At 37.0% G+C, this 21,220-nt stretch overlaps 1 protein-coding gene across 6 annotated transcripts in view; it reads right to left on the reverse strand.

Annotated features, from left to right (window-relative positions):
- PLPPR5 (phospholipid phosphatase related 5) overlaps nt 1-21,220 on the reverse strand; it is a 156,629-nt gene that overhangs the window by 79,417 nt on the left and 55,992 nt on the right. For all 6 annotated transcript variants that reach the window (XM_060202133.1, XM_007526964.3, XM_007526961.3 and 3 more), the window contains exons 2-3: nt 17,788-17,920; nt 15,485-15,735 (exon numbers count right to left, since the gene is read on the reverse strand). In XM_060202133.1, the coding sequence (XP_060058116.1) occupies nt 15,485-15,735; nt 17,788-17,920 (384 nt within the window). The remainder of the gene's footprint in view (nt 1-15,484; nt 15,736-17,787; nt 17,921-21,220) is intronic.

Below are 21,220 nucleotides of genomic sequence, written 5' to 3' on the forward strand. Positions count from 1 at the left end.
ACAAGTTTTTTCTATGTCCAAGGAAATCACACTTTTCTACATTGTTGTAAACTAACACCACACATTCCTATATATAGAAAGATGCTTGATTAGTGAGCTCGACAAAGGAAAGAAAACATTAAATATAATGTGTGTAAAATGTTTAGCACAATAAGCTTTCAGTAATAACAGTTACTATTTTGATACCCTAAATTTATGTATTATTATAGTGATATTTCTATTTGTTACTTGGCCCTTTGTTCTCCTTCCAAGATTTTATTTAAATTACATAAACAACTAGGTGGCTCTAAATATATAGAAAGGTTAACTCTTTTTCTAACATGGAAGAAAGGCTGCCAAGAATTTTTTTTAATATATTTAATTTATTTTAATCAAATACAAAGAAAAAGATACAGAAAGACCAGAGAATTGTTCAGCTCTGGCTTACTGACAGATAGTGGGTGGGTGGGTAGCAATAATGGTTATGCAAAGACTTTTATGCCTGACCAAAGCCCCAGGTTCAATCACCGACACCATCATAAGCCAGAGCGGAGCAGTGCTCTGGGGAAAAAAAATGAGAGACAGAGAGAGAGAGAGAGAGAGAGAGATTGCATGACCAATGTGTTTTTTCATTGCCTCAGTTCTCCTATGATGCATATAATGGCTAGAAACTGGGTGGCATGGATAACAAAGCATGCCCACATGCAGGTGAACTATCTTGCCAGGCCCCATGGAGATGACTGATAGAATCTAGCATCCTCTAGGCCCCCAAAAATGATCCAACACGACAAGTGACAATATAAAATAACTAGAAAACAGGGACATAAGAGCTGAGAGTGAATGGCAATAAATTTTTAAGTTCTTTGTGCAATTATAAAATCTGAATGAACCTCATTAACTAAAGAGGTAGCAGGTCCTCAGAGGGGATGACCCTGCAACATTATAAAGAGTATGTATTATGCTTTTCCCAGTTCTGCCCTAAAAGGACCTATGCATATTTTAAAAGCTGAATTTTGAGGGAAAGAAACTATCATATATATATTTAATTATTTTTAATGAGTGACTGAGTCCTGCTCTACTCTGGCATATAAGGTTCTAGGAATTGACTCCAGAGCCCTGAACGTGGATGGGGACCTATATCCTCTCAAGGGCTATAGACACAGTATCTAAGTAGAAACTGATAGTTAGAGACATTATTTGGCATCATCATAGGCTCCTGGTACAGGATGAACATACAGGGATTGGATAATAAATGAGTCTAGGCCATAGTCCATCTCAAAGTGGATCTACTAGGATTGTGAAGACATCCACTGGTCATTTTCACCTTGACAAGTGGTGTGCTGAAGGAATTCAATTGCAGGCTTATGACACTATATCTTTTCAACACCTGGTAAAAAAGCAAATCAGGGAGTCAGGCGGTAGTGCAGCGGGTTAAGCGCAGGTAGTGCAAAGCACAAGGACTGGCGTAAAGATCCCGGTTCCAGTCCCCGGCTCCCCACCTGCAGTGGAGTCGCTCCACAAGCAGTGAGGCAGGTTTGCAGGTGTCTATCTTTATCTCCCCCTCTGTCTTCCTTTCCTCTCTCCATTTCTCTCTGTCCTTTCTAGCAACGATGACAGTGATTACTACAATAATAAAACAACAAGGGCAACAAAAGGGAACAAATAAATAAATGAATAAAAGAAAGTAAATCAAAGGCAACATTGCACTAACTGAAAGAAGGTGAAGATTTAAAGACAAACCTTAGGATTTTAAGAATACAAGAGTGGTGGTCTGCTTTTACAACTCTATTAATTTACCAAATCCTGGAGAATAGCAGTAGATTACTGAATCTCAACCAAGTAGTAGTGGCCACTTATCTGTCAAATGCATTATCTTCCATTCCCCTCAAGGAAGATAATAGGAAAAAGTTGACATTCACACAGAACAATTTCCTTCAACACTGTGTCAGGATGATAATTACTCTCCTACTCTTTGTCCTACCATAGTCTCAAGAGATGTGAACACTTTGGTCATCTCACAAACCACAGTATTTATTATTCATACCACAGACATAACACTGATAAAGCAAGATAAACACATGGTGGGGGCTGTGTGGTGGCACACCTGGTTGAGCACATATGTTACAATGGACAAGGACCTGGATTTGAGCCCTCAGTTCTCACCTGCGGGGAGAAAGCTTTGCAAGTGGTGAAGCAGTGTTATAGGTATGTCTCTCCCTCCCTCTCAATTGCCCCTTTTCCTCTAGATTTCTGGCTGTCTCTTTCTGATAAATAAATATAATACAAAATAAGAGCAAAAAAAGATAAACACGAGGTGCCTAGCACAGGAGAAGGCTTGGTAAGACATATACCTCAGATCCTGGAAGATAAAGTGTACTTAGTAGACATCCTCTCCAAAATACAAATCCCGGCATCTTCCTCCCCACCTCAAAGAAGGAAGTCAGCATACTTATGTTACTTTGTTTTGTTAGGGGAATGTATCAATATCTATGGATACAGCTCTGGCCCATAAAGTAAGTAAATTGAAAGTCTACCAGGTCTGAGTACAGCCTGCAGCAGAGAAAAGCCCTACAACAAGTATAAGCTTTGGGTTCAGGACCCACAACCTTTATTACACGATCCAGCAGACCTTGTGGTACCCCACTAGTGAGCGATGGGAAGGCACACAGAATGGAGAATCACAACGTTGGCTCTGTTAATCATAAGCAGGTCAATATCATCTATCATCCACAGCATGATGATGTCTTTTTTGTTTTTCTAAATTTTTTAAATTATATTTATTTATTTATTGGAGAGAGACTGTCAGAAATTGAGAGGAGGAGAGAAATAGGGAGATAGACAGAGCGAAACCTGCAGCACAGCTTCACCACTCATGGAGCTTTCCCCTTGCAGGTGGGGACTGGGGGCCTGAACCTAGGTCCTTACACATTGTAACATGTGCTCTGAATCAGGTGAGCCACCATGTGTCTTTTAAAAAACATACTTGAGCAAGTTTCCGGCCTTGGCAAGAATCTTCAGTCTAGGGATAACAACAGGATCATAAGTACAGAGTTACCCATTACAATCTAGGTTCAGCTGGAACCCCTCAAAGTGGTATTGCCTAGCAGGGAGTGCTAATCAGCAACGAACACTGACAAAGTCAATTAGGCTACTTTAGAGTTACTGTACATTATAAGGAATTAGATATGACTTAGGAGTTATTGTTTTAAAAGCAATTAGAGTTCTTGGGCATCACAAATGATGTGCAGAACACAAGATATTAAAAATTAAAAGTTGTAAGAATAAAATATGTATCCACCAGAAATCTAAGTACAATTAAAACTTGGTTATCACAATCATTTATATTACTTTCAGTCTTTGAGTTACTTGTTGTACTGGAAAAGAAAGCAGAAAACAGAAATTTCTGCCATGAAGACTTTTTAAAAATTCTTCCTAACTCATCTTACACATTATGCAATTAAAATTAACTGACTTGATTTTTTTAACCTAATGTATATAAGGCAACGTACTCAGCAAATAATGTAGAAAATGGGGCTGCCTTTTCTTCACCAGGACACATCCCAGGAGGAAGCATGACATAAATGCCAAATATAGTAAGTCCTCACTTAACATTTTGGATAGAATTTTAGTATAATTTTTAGTAGAGTGGTGTATAATGAAATCAGGTCCTCAAATAATGTCTGTTCCTTCAAAGCCAGCTGCATTTTTTTTCTTCTCAAATTTACAATGAAACAAGATTAAACAAAACCAAGGCTATTTCAGGAGATGTTGTACTGGTTTTGGAGTGACAACTTAGGTCACATGCCTGAGTTTAACAAATACTAACTGAATAGCTTTGGAAAAATTAGTCTTTCTAATTCTAAGTCACCCCAGTCCTCACAGTATTGGGTGTAGTTTCAGTGTTATGGTGTCTCTTCTCTCTAAATCTGTCTCTCTTTTCTCTCTGGAAAAAAAAATCAGCCTGGAGGGGGAAAGCCCCAGAGATGATCAAAAGAAACAAACTAACTAAAAAAATATCTAATAAAATTTTAGAAAAACAGTATTTTAATAAATGATGTTTTAGTTGCCTGGAGTTAAATATGAAAGCAGCTTTAAATACTAAATTTGAGTGGTCTTGGTGGTAGCTTAGTGGATAAAGCAGTGGACTCTCAAGCATGTGGTCTTGAGTTCAATCCCGGGCCGCACATGTACCAGAGTGATAACTGGTTCTTTTTCTCTCTCCTCCTTTCTCATTATTACATAAATAATTTAAAAAATACTAAATTTGAGCCTATATTACATTGTGCTTTAGCACCTAAGCGTGAGTATAAATCCTGAGGCAGAGCTAGCAAGAAAGTTCACTATTGTCATGCCCTCAACCCAGGTTCAAGCCTTGCTGCTGCCACTCTGGACGAAGTTTCAGTGGTAAGGTATCCCCCTCCCTTCATATGTCTCTCTCTTTCTCTTCCTATCTAAAAAAGTTGACCCAGAGCAGTGAGATTCTGGTAGTGGCAAAAATAAAACAAAAAAACCAAAAACCGACAAACAAGACAAAAATACCAACTCTGATATTTCTACCATATCATGAGTGTAAATCTGACTTCCTATTTCTGTGCTCTAAGAAAAAATGTTTATAGACATTCCTCAGCTCCTCCAATCTAAACTCACCTTGCTACAATGCAACCTAAATTTATTTCATCCCTCAGAATGACTCATTTCATTTCATCTGACACTATTTTCCTCAGTATGGGTACCACAATCCCAAGGAAACCAGTGGAATTCAAATTCTTATTTCATGTCTGAAATTCTTTGACTATTTCCTTAAAATGCTGCTTTTCTAGCAGGCCTTTCTTTTTTAAATTCCTTCTTTACTCTTTTTACTTTTTTAAATTTAAGAATGTTTTTATATCAATATGTACAGGCCTGCATTTTCCAGATGTTCAATGTATATTTGTGGAACTGAATTTAATAAAATCATTTTGAAACCCTGCTTTTGCACTGTTGTTTTGAAACTTGAAATTGCTCATTTCCTCAGGATGAATACTCAGGTTGGTTTATGAGGTCTTTGGATTGACTGATTCTTGCTAATCTTTAAATCCCACAATTCTCTACATACACCCTCTAGTTACGGTTATGCTCTTTATAGTTCCTATGTGTACGTATTGTTTCTTGTCACTGCCTTTGCTACCACTGTTTCCTCACCCAAAAATGTCTCCTCTTTACCTATATAAACCATATGAACTCCAAGACCCACTCCAAGTACCACTTATTTCTCAAGGACTCCCTCATGGACACTAAGTGGCTCTCATTGACATTACAAGACACATGAGCCATCATGGTCCATCCCAAACTTTATTATTCACAATATCATCAAGACAAACTTAATAGATGTTGGACCTAAGACCTTTGATACTTCTAGGGATCCATGAAACTGTCTTAATTTCTTTTAAAATCAGAAATAAAACTGAGCACTGAAGTTAAAGAACGTGATACATAATAACATTGATAGATTTGTTTTTATAACAAATTATAACAAATTACTTATAAAGCATTTCTTTTTAAAATAAGAAAAAAGGCCAATGGAGCAGACGTGTCTAGAGCCTACAGAAGTTATCTCTCTGACTAAATTACATTGCTTTCTAATTGAAGGTTCTGTTTTTCTAATTAGAATGTGCAAACTGCTATTAGCAGTCTCCCAACAGTTTTCTCACACCTAAGAAAGTCCACACATATTAATGAAATTCTATGACTTTTTTTAATATTTAAAGGACCCTAATAAAATAGTATATTTACTTATAACAAGTTCATACTCACTAACTAAAATGTCAGTGCTCTTTACTTTTGGCTGGAACTACATTAAGTCAGTTGGCAACACTGGTGATCTCATTTTAATTAATGGTTCTGATAATTTGTGGAAAACACATGAATTTTTATGCTGTGTCTAGAGAGCCAGACAGAATCATCAAACCACATGCCAATCACAGAACACCCAAATGTAAGTTTCACTTACTGTGGTCAGGTGAAATTAAAGATACAACAGTATCCATGTGTCTTAACCACTTACTACCATTCCAACTATCTTATTTTATTTTAATGAAACCAGCATTATAAATGCTCCAAGCGGTCATTTCTTAACATTTCCCCCGTTTTCTTTCTATTTTATTTGATAAAGCAGAAAGAAACAGAAGGGAGATAGAAACAGAGAGGGAGATTAAAAGATAGACACCTGCAGACCTGCTTCACTACTCTTAAAATGTCCTCCTTACTACAAAAGCTGAATAAGGGCAAGAGAATGGCATACTTTAATGATGACTCTATAGTCACTATCAGGCCACCCCATCAGCTGGGGCCCTAGTCTGGGAGTCCTGGGATTCCCACACAGACATAACTGATAAGCCTAAACCTTGAATAGATCCCTCTCTCCATTATCACTGGTCATCTCCAACAGGAACAACATAATGGATCCCTGTGGGGGTCCACATAGGACCTTGCCCTCAATGTGGATCAACAATGGTAGAGAATATTCCATCCTCTGAAGTGGGTTTGGATAACACACTTTATCTACCACCTCAGGAAGATGGGTCCCAAAATTGGTGCAACTTGGAATGTTCCTACTGATGACCACGGAATGTGAGTTCAGTCCTACAGGGATACAGAGGTGACATAGGCTTCTGTGCTGAATATGGGCCCCAGATCAGATTGGGGGCGTGTATAGTCAACAATATTTATACACTTTTCCCATATCCATCTTTCTAGCCCTTTTTCCAGCCATGATATCATCTCTCCAGACAATAGCTTGGGTCCACCTGCATATCAGATGTCAGGCTCAGGTAAAAACTATAAGGTTATTGGTCCTACTAGACCTACTAGCTTTTTCCAAAACGGAGACTCCGAATCTTCATCTGCAATATCCTTGCCTTTAGGCTCATGATTAATCAACAATTTGTTCTGCTTTATATCTTAACTCTTTTTCAGCTACCAGGTTCCAGATGCTACTGACTCCACCCTGACCGCAAATCTTCATCTGCAATATTCTAGCCTTTAAATTCATGATTAGTCAACAATTTGCTTGGTTTTATATGTTGACTCTTTTTTTTCAGCTACCAGGTTCCAGATGCTACCATGATGCCAACTGAACTTCCCTGGGCAGACGACCCTACCAATGCATCCTGGAGCCCTGCTACCCCAGAGCTCTGCCCCACTAGGGAAAGACAGAGACAGGCTGGGAGTATGGGTCGACCTGACAACTCCCATGTTTAGCAGGGAAGCAATTACAGAAGCCAGACCTTGCACTTTTTGCATCCCATAATGACCTTGGGTCCATACTCCCAGAGGGATAAAGAATAGGAAAGCTATCAGGGGAGGGGATGGGATACAGAGTTCTGGTGGTGGGGATTGTTTGGAATTGTAACCCTCTTATCCTATGGTCTTGTCAGTGTTTCCATTTTATAAATAATTTAAAAAAAAATGTCCTCCTTGCAGGTAGGGAGTTAGAGCTGGAACCCAGGTCTTTGAATACGATCATTTATACATTCAGCCTGTATACTGTGCTGTCTCCTGTCCCAGCCACCTTAATAACAGCATGTGTGCAATTTCAAAACAGCATTATTACAGGGTTCTTATGGTGCACTGTTTACTTCCTTGGCCTATGCTGGAATGAGAAAAAAAATCAATATATTAGACATGAAATTGAAAAGCAATAAATCCATAGAGGTATGTGTGGAGAAAGAGTAGAGGTAAATCATCAAGGGGTCCAGAGTGGTTAGAATCTTGGAAGTCAAGGATAATTCACAGATGTCTTTTTTTGGCCTTGCCCAGCCTGACCACTAACACTAGGATGAAGGCTGACTGAAGATATAGTAATTGATTCATCACAGTGTTGGCAGCACGAGAATTCACAGTAGTAGTGTAGTAGTCACATTATCAGTGGCTGCTAAATAAATACTTTTTGATCTATTACCTAGCAGACACAAATTTACTCATTTGAAATCTGCTGTACCAGACCTTATACTTTTTAGCATTAAATTGCTCCTGAGCAGGGAAGACTTAGAGAAATGGCTTTCTGATGGCAGTCAGATCTCATCAGCCAGTAAAGATAAATAAGCAAAGGCAGCCCAGAGCTTTTTCTTTTTTTTTTTTAATCCCCAATTTTATCTTTCACTTACAGTCCCTGATTGGTCTCATACAAGAGAAGTGGTATGCATTCTCCCAATTCCTATATCCCAGAATATGTTTCCTGCTCTTCTAATAGTCACTAAAGGAAAGGCAAACATTAGTGGCCTGTGTTTATTTAAGCTTTGTCTTTCTGCCTGTGGGCAGTAACTGTTGCCTATGGGACATTGTGAGTTTATTATAAAGAATGATTGTGTGGGAAGTGTGAGCTGGGTGATGCAAATGACTGACCACCCGTGAAAAAGAAAAGAAGAAAAAAGGAATGATATGTTAGTTTTTAATAATACCCCAGAAAAAAATTAAGAGTAAATTATTTACTATCAGCATTTTTCCTATCAGAAGATAGTGGCTTCTTTATCATTTAACTTTATTGAGTATCCCATACAGATGGTCTATTCCTTTTTTAAAAAATATTATCTTTATTTATTTGACAGAGATAGCAAGAAACTGAGAGAAGGAGTGAGGTAGTGAGGGAGAAAGACAGAAAGAGAGATACCTGCAGCCCTGCTTCACCATTTGTGAAACTTTCCCTTTGTAGATGGGGACCAGGGGCTTCAACCTGAGTCTTTGCACATTGTAACATGTGTGTTCAACCAGGTGCACCACCACCTGGGCCCAGGATGGTTTCTATCTTAACCCCTCATTAGTCAAGCTAGTCTTATGACTTTCTTGGACCCAAGAGAATACAGAATTGGGGATGTTGAACAAGTCTTTGTAGTCTAAGTCTGGATGCCTTGCAGTCTGGGCTTCTACTCTCTTGGGTGGATGTTGCAAATACTGCCAGGAGAGATGATTCATAACCATTTGTCCTGCTTTATATCTTAAATCTTTTTCAGATACCAGGTTCCAGATGCTACTGTGATGCCAACCTGACTTCCCTGGGCAGATGACCCCACCATTGTGTCCTGGAATCGACCTGTTAACACCCATATTCAGCAGAGAAGCAATTACAGAAGCCAGAGCTTCCACCTTCTGCACCTCATAATGATCCTGGGTCCATACTCCCAGAAGGTTAAAGAATGGAAATCTATCAAGGGAGGGGATGGGATACGAATTTCTGGTGGTAAGAATTGTGTGAAATTGTATCCCTCTTATACTATGGCTTTGTCAATATTTCCATTTTATAAATAAATTTTTTTTAAAAGCCAGGAGTCGAGCAGTAGCACAGCGGGTTAAGCACACATGGCACAAAGCGCAAGGACCATCCTAAGGATCCTGGTTCGAGCCCCCGGCTCCCCACCTGCAGGGGAGTCGCTTCAAGCGGTGAAGCAGATCTACAAGTGTGTATCTTTCTTTCCCCCTCTCTGTCTTCCCTGTTGGTATTCTTCGTGTTGGTTTGGCCCCCTTCCCCCTACCTCTGAGAGAAATGGTTTGGTCCTTGCTAGTTTCGCGCCCCTCTTTCTCCCCGCCCCGTATGCTAAGGACGTCCAGAGTCCCAGCAGCAGCGGCAGAAGGAAAAACATGGGGAAGCACATGGTGTGTTGATTTGCCCGTTCATGAATAAAGATTAAGCTGCAGCTTCTCAGCCCAGCCGTGTGTCCTCAAGTCTCTGTTCACCACCGCAAAGCTAGCCCGGCCTGCTGGAGCCCCCGAAACTTAACAACACTTCCCTTCCGCTCTCCATTTCTCTCTGTCCTATCCAACAAATAACAACAACAATAAAACAACAAGGGCAACGAAAGAGAATAAAAAAAAAAAAGCCTTCTTGGGAATGAAAGAAGCCCTGCTATGTCCTAACTGAATCCAATACACAGAACATTGGTCAACTTATCAAAACTCTTAACAAGTATTTCCTCAATGCTACCTACCAGAAAAGAAAAGATCAGTGACGAGAATACCACAAGTCAATCCACAGGATCCTGATGATAATAGATTAGTGTGGTGCTTTGAGGTTTGAGTAATTTGTTATGAAGAAACTGACAGCAAAAATAGGTCAACAAATGCAACAAATGCTCTTTATTAATATTTCCAGAAAATATAAGGTCAAAATTGGAAGTGACCTAAAGTGGTAATTTTGTGTCTTTCTGTTTCAGTGATTTATAAGGTTAATTGGAGCTGCTCTAAATATTAATTCCCATTTTTAACTTTGAAGATGATTTGATTTTAGCTAGCAGAAATTTCATAAATTTTATATAAAGATAAATACCATAACACTAAATTTAAATATCATTTCAATACAACACTGAATTGTAAATTTAAAGGCAAATGGTTAAATGACCTTCAGAATTTGTTCTCAGGAAACTAGCAGTATTTACAAAAATAGGCATAGGAATTATTACCCCTGAAAGTTCTCAGTACGGCAAAGGACAGTGATTCTATGATCAAATTATCTCCAAAGCCTTAATTAAAGTCAGATGCTAAGTGGGAGTTCATGTTCTTTAATTTTATTTACTAATCCACAAAGAGAAATATCAGAAAAGTCTTCCATAGTTCCTACTTGAACACTTCATAAGAGGGCTCATTTATTCTTATTTGGATACACACATATGCTTATAACTATATTAAACAAATTTATCTTTTCCTAAATACAACCAAAAGCCCATTTTCCATTTTAGAGAATTGTGACTATATAGCTGTTTTCCCCTATTTACTTAATCATCAAAATTCTGGCAAATATCTCATGAAATTGTATTAGTTTGAAGCACCTCAAATTTCTATTATAACATCTTCCCAATGTATCTCTACTGAAGTCTGAAAAAATATATTTGTATATATGTTCAAATAGAACAGCAAAACCTGACTGTAATGCCTATACTTGCAGCAGAGTTATATTCAGAGTTGCCATAGCAGCCACCCACACACACACACACTCAAAAAGTGGTGGTAGAAGACAGAAAAGCAGTTAGCAGAGAACAGAGTCTATTGTTAAAAAGACAGAGGTACTCTCCAATTTAATTACATGCAGAAATTCTGACTTTCAGTCTGAACTGCTCTTTAGTGCTAAAAGATTTTCCACGTGGTATTAAATGCTTTTTCTCTTAAGATCTGAACTCTGGGATATAACCTTCATACATGTGGAGATTATGTAGAAAACAGGAGAGAATTCAGCTAATACACACATCTAAGGACCAATTTGATTTAATCATTCCCTCTCTGAAATATTTGGGATCATTGTGGCAGGGAAATTTTATGCTTTTGTGAATATAGGCAAGTTACTTTGAGTATCCGCATCTGTAAATTGGGCATAGGAATAAAACTTCAGGAGTTATTATGAAAATTTAAAACATCAAATTCAAATGATAATGAAATAAAACTCAAATAATATCTGCAAAAAAGTAACATGATGATAGATCAGGAATAAATTTAATAACAGATAAATAAGAATAGCACATATTAAATAAATTAGAATTAAATATCCAATGCCTCCCATAGTAAATCCTCAATAACTATGTGTATAATAAAAATAATTATTATTACCATGGATACTTCCAAGTCTTTATTATAGACTAGAATAGTACAAGTTATAAATCAGAAGTTGCTAAAATAAATGCCTGCAAGTAAAGTGCTAAAAATAAATAAGAAGATACTGACTGAAACAAATGTTAATAGGCCAATAACAAGATAATAAAGTTGTTAAATTATTCTACTATTCTATAATAGGATAGAATGTCTACCTTAGCATTAGCATTGAGGATGCCATTTTGGCAGAATAAAGACAGAGTATTTTACAATATTAGCATATTTAACATCAGTGACAAACTATTACACAGCAAAAATCTATCATCTATTATTACTAAAACAACTGTGTAATCATATTTAAAGTCAGAAAGGATTCTGGAATTCGTCTCCAGTCACTGGTTTGATCACATAAGTATGCACAAATATATTTGAAAGTCATACTCTTATACAAATAGATTTAGATGTGAAAACAATGAATGAAAAGAATTTTGTGACTTCTGATTCATTCAAGCTTTAGATGTTCATTTTAAAGCTGAATAGTTCATAATCTTGTGGAGATGAAACATGTAGTCAACTTAGTGACTAGGAAAATATATGCACAGACTCACAGATTTCATATCATGTCTAGAATTATCTTAGATTGTGAGACATGGATTTAGAAGCACAATGAGAGGGCAAGAAAGAAGTTAAAGCTGGCAATTGTAACAAAAGTCAGAAATCAGTGGAAGCGAAAAATAGGTCGGAATTTGATCTCTAGCCCAGTGCATTTTTTTCCCTCGCCATCATACTGTTTTAAGTAATGCAGTGAGGGACAGAATTTACTGTCTTATTTTTTCTTAATATTTAAATTTAAATGCATATTTCTATGAACTCCAAACATATTTTGCTATTTTTGAATGGTAGGTACTATGGTATATTTCTCTTATTTTTTAAAATAATGTTTTTATTTTATTTTAATGAGAAAGAGATATATAGAGAAAAAGATACAAAGAGAGACATACAAGAGCACTGCTCAGCTCTGGCTTATGACAGTCCTGGGGATTGAACCTGGGACCTCAGAGTGTCAGGCATAACCACTATGCTATTTCCCCAGTCATTTCCATTCTCAGAAAGAATACTGACACAAAGTCACAGAGCATTGCTCTATATTCTCTTTGCTTTTAGGGATAATCTGAGAAAATTATATTAGAAACTTTAGAAATACTCTATAATCAAATAGTTCTTTGATGGCAAAATGATTAAGAATTTTTAGAAATAATTGAATTTGGTTCCATGTCAGTTCTAATTTTTTTTTTTTTTGCGCCACGTGTGCTTAACCCACTCCCTAGTTCTAACTTTTCATAGACCTTTTGTCAATAAACCAAAATCAGAAAGAAGGAAGTATTTGGCACCATCAAAAAGAAGAACTCTTTCTTTTTTTCTTTTCTTCTCTTTCTTTTCCTTTCTTTCTTTCTCCCTTCCTTCCTTCCTTCCTTCCTTCCTTCCTTCCTTCCTTCCTTTTTCTTTTACCTGAACACTCAGAACTCAGCTCCAGTTTATGGTGGTGTGACGGACTGAACCTGGGACTTTGGAGCCACAGGCATGAGAGTCTCTTTGCATAACCATTATGCTATCTACCCCAGCCCAAGGAGAACTCTAACATTTAAATTTTCTAAACTTTCTATTGGAGCTACAATGGCACATAGCACACTTGTGGTGCTCAGCTGACTCCAGCCAATCCCCTAGCCCCACCTAAGAGATTTTCTTTAAACAATTTTTTCCACTTAAGGGGGGGGGGGGAGTTAATGGTTTACAGTATAGTCGCTGGCACAAGGTTGTAACTTTTCATCTTCTTATGCTAAGTATCTGCAAGGCACTCTCTTCCCCAACCTAAGTCCTTTCTCATGATCATACACCAGAACCCCAGCACCCTTCTACCTACATGGAAGATTTTAACAGTAGCCACATTCTGCTCCTTTTTCCAACTATGACACCATCCCCCCAGACAGTAGCTTAGGTCACCTGCATATTAGATATCTCAGGAACAGGCAAAAACTAGTTGGGTCATGGCCCCGCTGGAATATACCTAAAATAGACCTACTAGCTTTTTCCAAAACAAAGGTCCCAAATCTCCATCTGCAATATTCTTGCCTTGAGGTTCATGATTAATCAACAATTTGCTCTGTTTTCTATCTTAACTCTTTTCAGCTACCAGGTTCCAGATGCTACCATGATGCCAACCAGACTTCCCTGAGCAGAAGGTCTCACCATGTGTCTTGGAGCCCCACTTCCCCAGATCCCTGCCCCTCTAAGGAAAGAGAGAGACAGGCTGGGAGTATGGATCAACCTGTCAATATCCATGTTCAGCAGGGAAGCAATTACAGAAGCCAGACCTTCCATAATTCTACTCTGCACCCCATAATTACCTTCGGTCCATACTCCCAGGTTAAAGAATAGGAAAGCTATCAAGGGAGGAGAATTCTGGTGGTGGGAATTATGTGGAATTGTATCCCTCTTATCCTATTGTCTTGTTAATGTTTCCATTTCATAAATAAAAACTTAAAAAAAGAGAGAGAGAGAGTAGCCACATGGAGGGAGAAAGAGAACGCTGAGGGACAAAAGCAACCATTCTCAAATTATACAACAGTATAAAACAAAGCTTTCATATTCACACAGAGAATGAGAATGCAGCATTATGTCATTCCTCTGCAGAATCAGGCAGATGACCATTCTCTGCATTATTTCATTTCTTTGCACTCTTGCAAAGCAGTAACATACTTAGCCTTGCCACTTGCTTCTATGCAAAGGCTATATAGTATAACAACATATAGGACTTGGTCCTTACCACTGAAACAATAAAAAGCACTCAAGAATAAATAAGGGAAGATAATTGCATAATTGGTAGGAACATTTTGGCTATCTATGAAAAAACATCAAGATAAAGGTTAAGCCCCAAACTGAACACCGGGGTTGAATTTCTTAGGGCAGAATTATGAACAGTATGGTACTAACCACCTTCTTCAGTGCCCCACATCATCCTTTGGCAAGAGGATAAGAGAAAAATTGTGAATGGTGAGAAATACAGGTCTCCAAACTTCCAATCTCACCTCCCACCCCTTTATGTATAGATATATTAAACATAGAATGAAGAATGTGGGGAGCCCCTAATACTCAGTATTGCCAATACTACAAAATAAATTTAAAAAATTTTTTATTTGTTATTGGATAGAGACAGAGAGAAATTGAGAGAGAAGGGGGAGACAGAGAGGAAGAGAGACAGAGAGACGCCTGCAGATCTGTTTCACCATCTGTGAAGTGACTCCCCTGCAGGTGGTGAGCCAGGGGTTCAAACCAGGATCCTAACTGGTCCTTGGGCTTTGCATGTGCACTTAACCCCCTGCGCTACCACCCAACTCCCAAAATAGAGCATTTTCTATCACACAAAGGGCTGAAGTGCAAAGCCATAGTTTGTTCTGTTTCTGTGACAATGAGCATAGGACATTTCTGTACTTTTTCAACATATTACGATGATACACTGCCTAATAGCGAAAGTCTTCTAGAAAAAAGTGCCACATCCCTCATCCAACCCTCACCTCCCAATTAAAAAAAAAAAAAGAGTGCTTGAGTAGGCAGCTAAGATGCCTTAATAGCTCTCTTAATTTCACTATTACAAATGTGTGGTGACTGCTATGGAAAAAACTGTTTCCATTAAGCTCTACTTAATATAAAGACAAACAAATTCTCAAGTAGAAATGCTAATGGCTGTGTTTTTTAATACAACCAACTATCCATACATAATCTCATGAAAGTCAACTGACTTAATTTTATCCACAGTACCAATAGCTATTATTAAAAATAAATTAAATGGCCTACAGAAAGCTGTTAATGTGGTTTCCATTATGGCAAGGAGAAATAATTCCTACACTGGGAGAATCACAAACAGAAATACAAAATAAGACTGGTTTTCCCTACTTACTGTCAGATACATAGCTGCATAGACACTGAGAGCTGCTTCTTTGGATGGAAATGTTTTCCTTGCTCTCATGATGAGATCAGGGTTGCCTGTGCAGGCCTCTTCCCCACTAATGAACTGGGTATATTGTTGACATCCAAGCGCCGTATAGTTGGGTTTACACAGGGCAAGAAAATGTGGAGCCAGGTTCCCTGTAACTACTTGTCCAGCATTTACAAAGATATCTGTAGCAAATAGTCCGAATGTATAAATTCCTGGGGGGAGAAAACATTTTAAGTTTTTAGACTGATTTTCTTTCTCTTGACAATAAGCCAAAATAGAAATGTCTGACAACTATAAAATGGTTCATGCATACATGCATGCATTTCTTTCATTTCACACCTCTCTAGTCCCTCCCTTTACTTTTTTGGTGTGGTAGGAATGTTAAAATTTTTAATATATAGGGTTGTCTACCAGTGGTTATGTTTTTTACACATGGCAAGTTTATAAGGCACAAGATAAAAGAAAGGTATACATTCTAGGACTGTGTTTGGGTAATGTGCTTTTTAAAATAGACACATCCCCCTTAAAAGGATTGAGTCTACCACCTTCTACTAAATTAAGTCTTTTTATTTTGTTTCTATTTTGGGAAATAGTTTAATCTTACTAAAATAAAGAAAAGCAGTTGTCTCTTTTTAATGATGCCTTTTAAATTTATTCAGAGTGATATGAACTCTGCTGGAGGTGCTAATTAGCAGTAAAATCCCAAGCCATCAGTTTTCATTTAAACATTATGGAACATCTTAAGTAAAGCAGAGTACTTTCAGATGACTTTGCCTTCAGAAATGTATTTTTAAAAGTCACACAACTGCTGGGAACTTACCCTGCCTTATATTTTTAAGACTGAATTTAAATTTGTCACGTATGAAGCAACTTTGTAAATAGAAAAGCAATCAAAATTGTACTTTCCCAATTATCTTTATTGTATCAAAATATACTAGTTTTTGTTACCTAATGGTATAAAATTAAGTGCAGAGATTTTTTTTTTCACTCTCTTTTCGAAAGATCATTTTCTATTAAACTTCACATAAAACCTTCAAGGATCTGGTACTTGTGTAAAGAACTCCATTCTTCTATAATTTTGGAAGCAGGGGGATCCATACACATCCAACAGGCCATCTTAAAGCTACCTCCAAATACTTCCAAAATAGCTGCTTCATTAAAACATCCTATGCTTTAATTATAATAATTATAATAATTAGATATGTTTCCTTTTAGTCATAATTTATGCATTGCTTCCCAAGTTTTAATATAATCATTGATTAGTGTAGAAAAGAACCAGGGAAATTTGAATGGATCAAATAATTTTTTAGTATAATTTAATATCGACTATACTTTAAATTTGGAAACTATTATATAAGATTATAAAAAGTTAACGCAAATAGCAAAACTCTACGCGTATGTAAAACACACATTCAAGCCCAGCCCTCACCACACTGAAAAAGCTCCTCTTAACTCCTCTCTGTATTTATCCTAAATAAATAATAAATAAGTATTGAAAAATAAAGTATAAAAAACACTGGGTTTTGTTGAATATTTAATGAATTGTGATGATTTTCAATAACTTGATAATACTATGTATTAATGCTAGCTTATCAACTTAAGTCATCAGTAATAATTATCCTCTAGTATAATCACTAGTAATTTTTTGTTTATAAAATTAGCTCAGAAATAGCACATAAAATACTACATATGGTAATTAATAAACACATTTCTCTTATTACCAATCTTTTGCTGTTTTTTCAGATGTTCAATAACATACTGATATTCTCAATTTACCAGCATTTTTTCCTGCAATTTCATAGATATTGTAAATGATTTCTCTTACGGAAATAAAGTTTCTTTAAAAATTTAGATAGCCAGGCAGGGAGACAGCATAATGGTTATGCAAACAGACTCTCATGCCTGAGGTTCCTAAGTCCCAGGTTCAATTCCCCCTCACCACCAGAAGCCAGAGCTGAACAGTGCTCTAGTGTTTCTCTCTGTGTCTCTCTCTGCATCTCTCTCAAAAATAAAATTAATAAAAAAAATTAGATAGCCAACTGTGAAATTCTTTTTTCCTGAGAGCGGAAATGACATGTTAAAGTGGTACCTTGCAATATGAAAAAGAAAGAAGTACACAACATTTACTTTCAAAATCAAACTGGAACAAATCAAAGAAAATATAACCTGATATTTACACACAATTACAATGGTGATCATTTCAAAGTTTGGTTTATATATAAGTAATGTTTCAGCACAGTAAAAACAATTCCATGAACACATACCAAGAAATCTTACTGTTCTCCGCACTAGTGGGTTTATATAGCAACAGTCTCCAGTTAAGATAGTTTTTTCCTGGTTTTCAAAATCCTTTGTGGCTAGTTGTAGGCAAAATACAGCAGTTTCTCCAACTATAATCTTGCAAAGAAATAAAATTTAAATAATATTAGAATTTAAGCAGTATAAATACAGAATGTTTCTATTATTAATTTTTTTTTTAGTAAGAGAAGCTCCTTTAAGAATGTAACATTTTCTAGTCAACAATTTGTTTGGCTTTATATGACAACTCTTCTTTCAGCCATCCAGGTGCTACCATGATACCAACCAGACTTCCCTGGACAGATAACCCTACCAATGTGTCCCAGAGCCCTGCTTCCCCAGAGCTCTGCCCCACTAGGGAAAGAGTGAGACAGATTGGGAGTTTGGATGGACTTGTTCAGCGGGGAAGCAATTACAGAAGCCAGATCTTCCATCTTCTGCACTCCATAATGACCCTGAGTCCATACTCTCAGAGGGATAAAGAATAGGAAAGCTATCAGGGGAGGGGACGGGATACGGAGTTCTGGTGGTGGGAGTTGTGTGGAGTTGTACCTCTTTTATCCTACGGTTTTGTCAGTGTTTCTTTTTTATAAATAAAAAAAAAGAATGCAACATTTTCAGTGTAAAGTTGGGCCATTTACTTAACTAGATCTTTTTGTCATAACCTTGTTCCTATGCATATAACCAACCTATATCTCTTTTTATTAAAGGAACAATTCAACTGATAAATTATGAATACAAATGGATTACAGCATTTTTATTTCCTTACAGACTTCATTAAAAATAAAATAATCAATTTTTTTCTTTCTGGAAGATCCCCTTATTTTTGGTGTATAATTTAATTTCATGTTTTATTTTTAATGGTTGTATCTTGTTTAAATTTGCCATAGAAATTAAAATAATTCTCTAAGAAAATTTTTGAAAAGGATCTGATTTAGATATACTAATTTAAAATTGTTAGTGCTTTTATAACAATAAGAAGTCAATTCAAATGTTTATACTTGTAATTATCTTTTGTCAAAATTTCATTAATTCATTTTGAAAAAATATTAAGGATTATATTCATGTGTATATATATATATATATATATATATATATATATATTCAGACTTGGGGTCGATGCATCGAAAAGTTCAAGATATTCAATCTATTTTTCCCCTCTCATATTGATTAGTGATTTATAAGACTATAAATTAATAGGAGTTTATATTAACACCATTCCCACCACCAAAGGTCTGTGACTTGGAACCAACTCTGCCTCCCCAGAACCCTACCCCACAGGGAAAGACAGAAACAGACCGTGAGTATGGATCGAACTTCCAATTTCCATGTCCAGTAGAGAAGCGATTACAGAAGCCAGGCCTTCCACCTCCTGCACCCCATAAAGATCTTTGGTCCATACTCCCAGAGGGATAAAGAATAGGAAAGGTTCCAGTGGTGGGGATGGGATGCAGAACTCTGGTGGTAGGAACTGTGTGGAATTGTACCCCTTTTATCCAAAGGACTTGTTGATCACAATTAAATCTGTTAAAAAATAATAAAACCTGCCCCAGAGCTTGTTGAATTAGTACAATTTCTATCTAAGAATAGTCTCCGACCATCTGTTTTCTCAGAGCTTTACTAAATTGCATTAGAAAACTCTATGAGGGGCTGGTCGAGTGCACCATGTTACAATGCATAAGGACCCAGATTCAATCCTCCTTCCTCACCTTCAGGGGGGAAGCTTCAGGAGTGGTGAAGCAGGGATGCAGGTGTCTCTCTGTCTCTCTCCCTCTCTATCCCCTCTTCCTTTCAATATATAACTGTTATTAAATAAATAAAGATGATTAGAAAATTTTTAAAAAAGAAACTGTGATACTGTGATTTAAGAAAAATATTGGGTTGTCAGAAAAGTCAGTGACATATTTTTCTGGTTTTTTATGCAGAAATGCGTCATGACTTTTCTGACAATCCAATGTCAGTTTTCGTGGAACAGGACAAAGAGCACAGTGAATTTGTATGATGAGGTGTAGAGTTTGATCACAGAATCATATATGGCAGAATGGTGTTCAGGTTCTTTCCTTCTTCAATAAATAAATAAATCTTGAAAAATCATGCTTTATCCAACTGCTTCTAAGGCTTGTGAGAGCTGAGGTGGTTATCCTTGGCACAAGGTAGGGTAGGGACATAGAACTTTGGTGGTGGATGGGATGTGAAGTATGGGTTGTAATCTTTAAAAAAAATGATATCTACTATTAATCACAAATAAGAAATGGGGAAAAACTAAAAAAAATCACAATTTATTACAATCCTTGAAACCATATGGGACTTCACAAAATGAAGTATCTATGTCTAAAATATATTAGAAAATAATAAACAGGAGGTAGTTAGGGTTTCAGGAGGTTACGGGTTTGGCTTACCTTAACCTCAATATGAGCAACAGATTATGAAGCATCCTTTAATGTTTATACCTTTTTTTTTCTGTCTCCTTTTCCTTTTTTGCTTGCTGCATCTCTTCTAGGTAAGCTAGGGTTCAAAGTTAAACCAGAAGATGGTGAGCTATACTATATTAATGGAATCTAGTTTTGCTTATCTGGTGAGACTAGATTGCACTAGGAATGTGCAGAACTCTCGTTTTTTCCAAGTCTCCTTATTTTAACTCCGGTTAAGTATAGCAGGGCGATAATGAAATAATTTAGTTGGTCCAATGAAATACAGGTGAGTTATTTTGCTTGTTTTTGGTCTTTTTGTTTTTGTTTATCAGAGCACTGCTCAGTTCTGGCTTACAGTGGTGTGGGGGACCTAACCTGGGACTTCGAGCATGAAATTCTCTTTGCATAACCATTATATTATGTACCCCCGTGAGAAGGTATTTTTATCAGTGGTCACTGGGGCCTTGAGAGAAACAGGACAAATAGACAAATTAAGTGTTTGACATCTTGTTTCTGCTTTCAATCACTTTGCCATGCCCTACTTCCTCTCTGCTGTGAGTTTTTCTTTCCAGTTCTCTACAGGTCTGCTTTTCCTAGAATACTCCAAAGTGAACACTACTCCACACCATGAGTTGATGGCTCCCCTCCTGATTCCACTCTCAGTCTTCTCTCCACAGCTAGTATACTCTATTCCACAGCCGGTTCCACTTCACAGTGACGGAACCTCTCAATACCACTTTTTTTAACATAATTAAATTTCTAGAATGTAATAGATATCCAACAATTGTTACTGGATGAAAAAATTATTTCCATTCTCATTGGAGCAAGTTTTTGATCAATCAGAAGGTATTAGTCTGCCTCTCACCTTTTGCCCAGTCCCACCCCCCAACCCCTCCTTGCTCCTGCTGTGACATTTTGCACTTACATCATTCCAATTGTTCTAGACTTTTTATTTTTCAATATCAGATTTTTATTTTCAACATCAGGA

This window comes from Erinaceus europaeus, chromosome 11 (assembly GCF_950295315.1).
Source record: "Erinaceus europaeus chromosome 11, mEriEur2.1, whole genome shotgun sequence".
NCBI lineage: Eukaryota > Metazoa > Chordata > Mammalia > Eulipotyphla > Erinaceidae > Erinaceus > Erinaceus europaeus.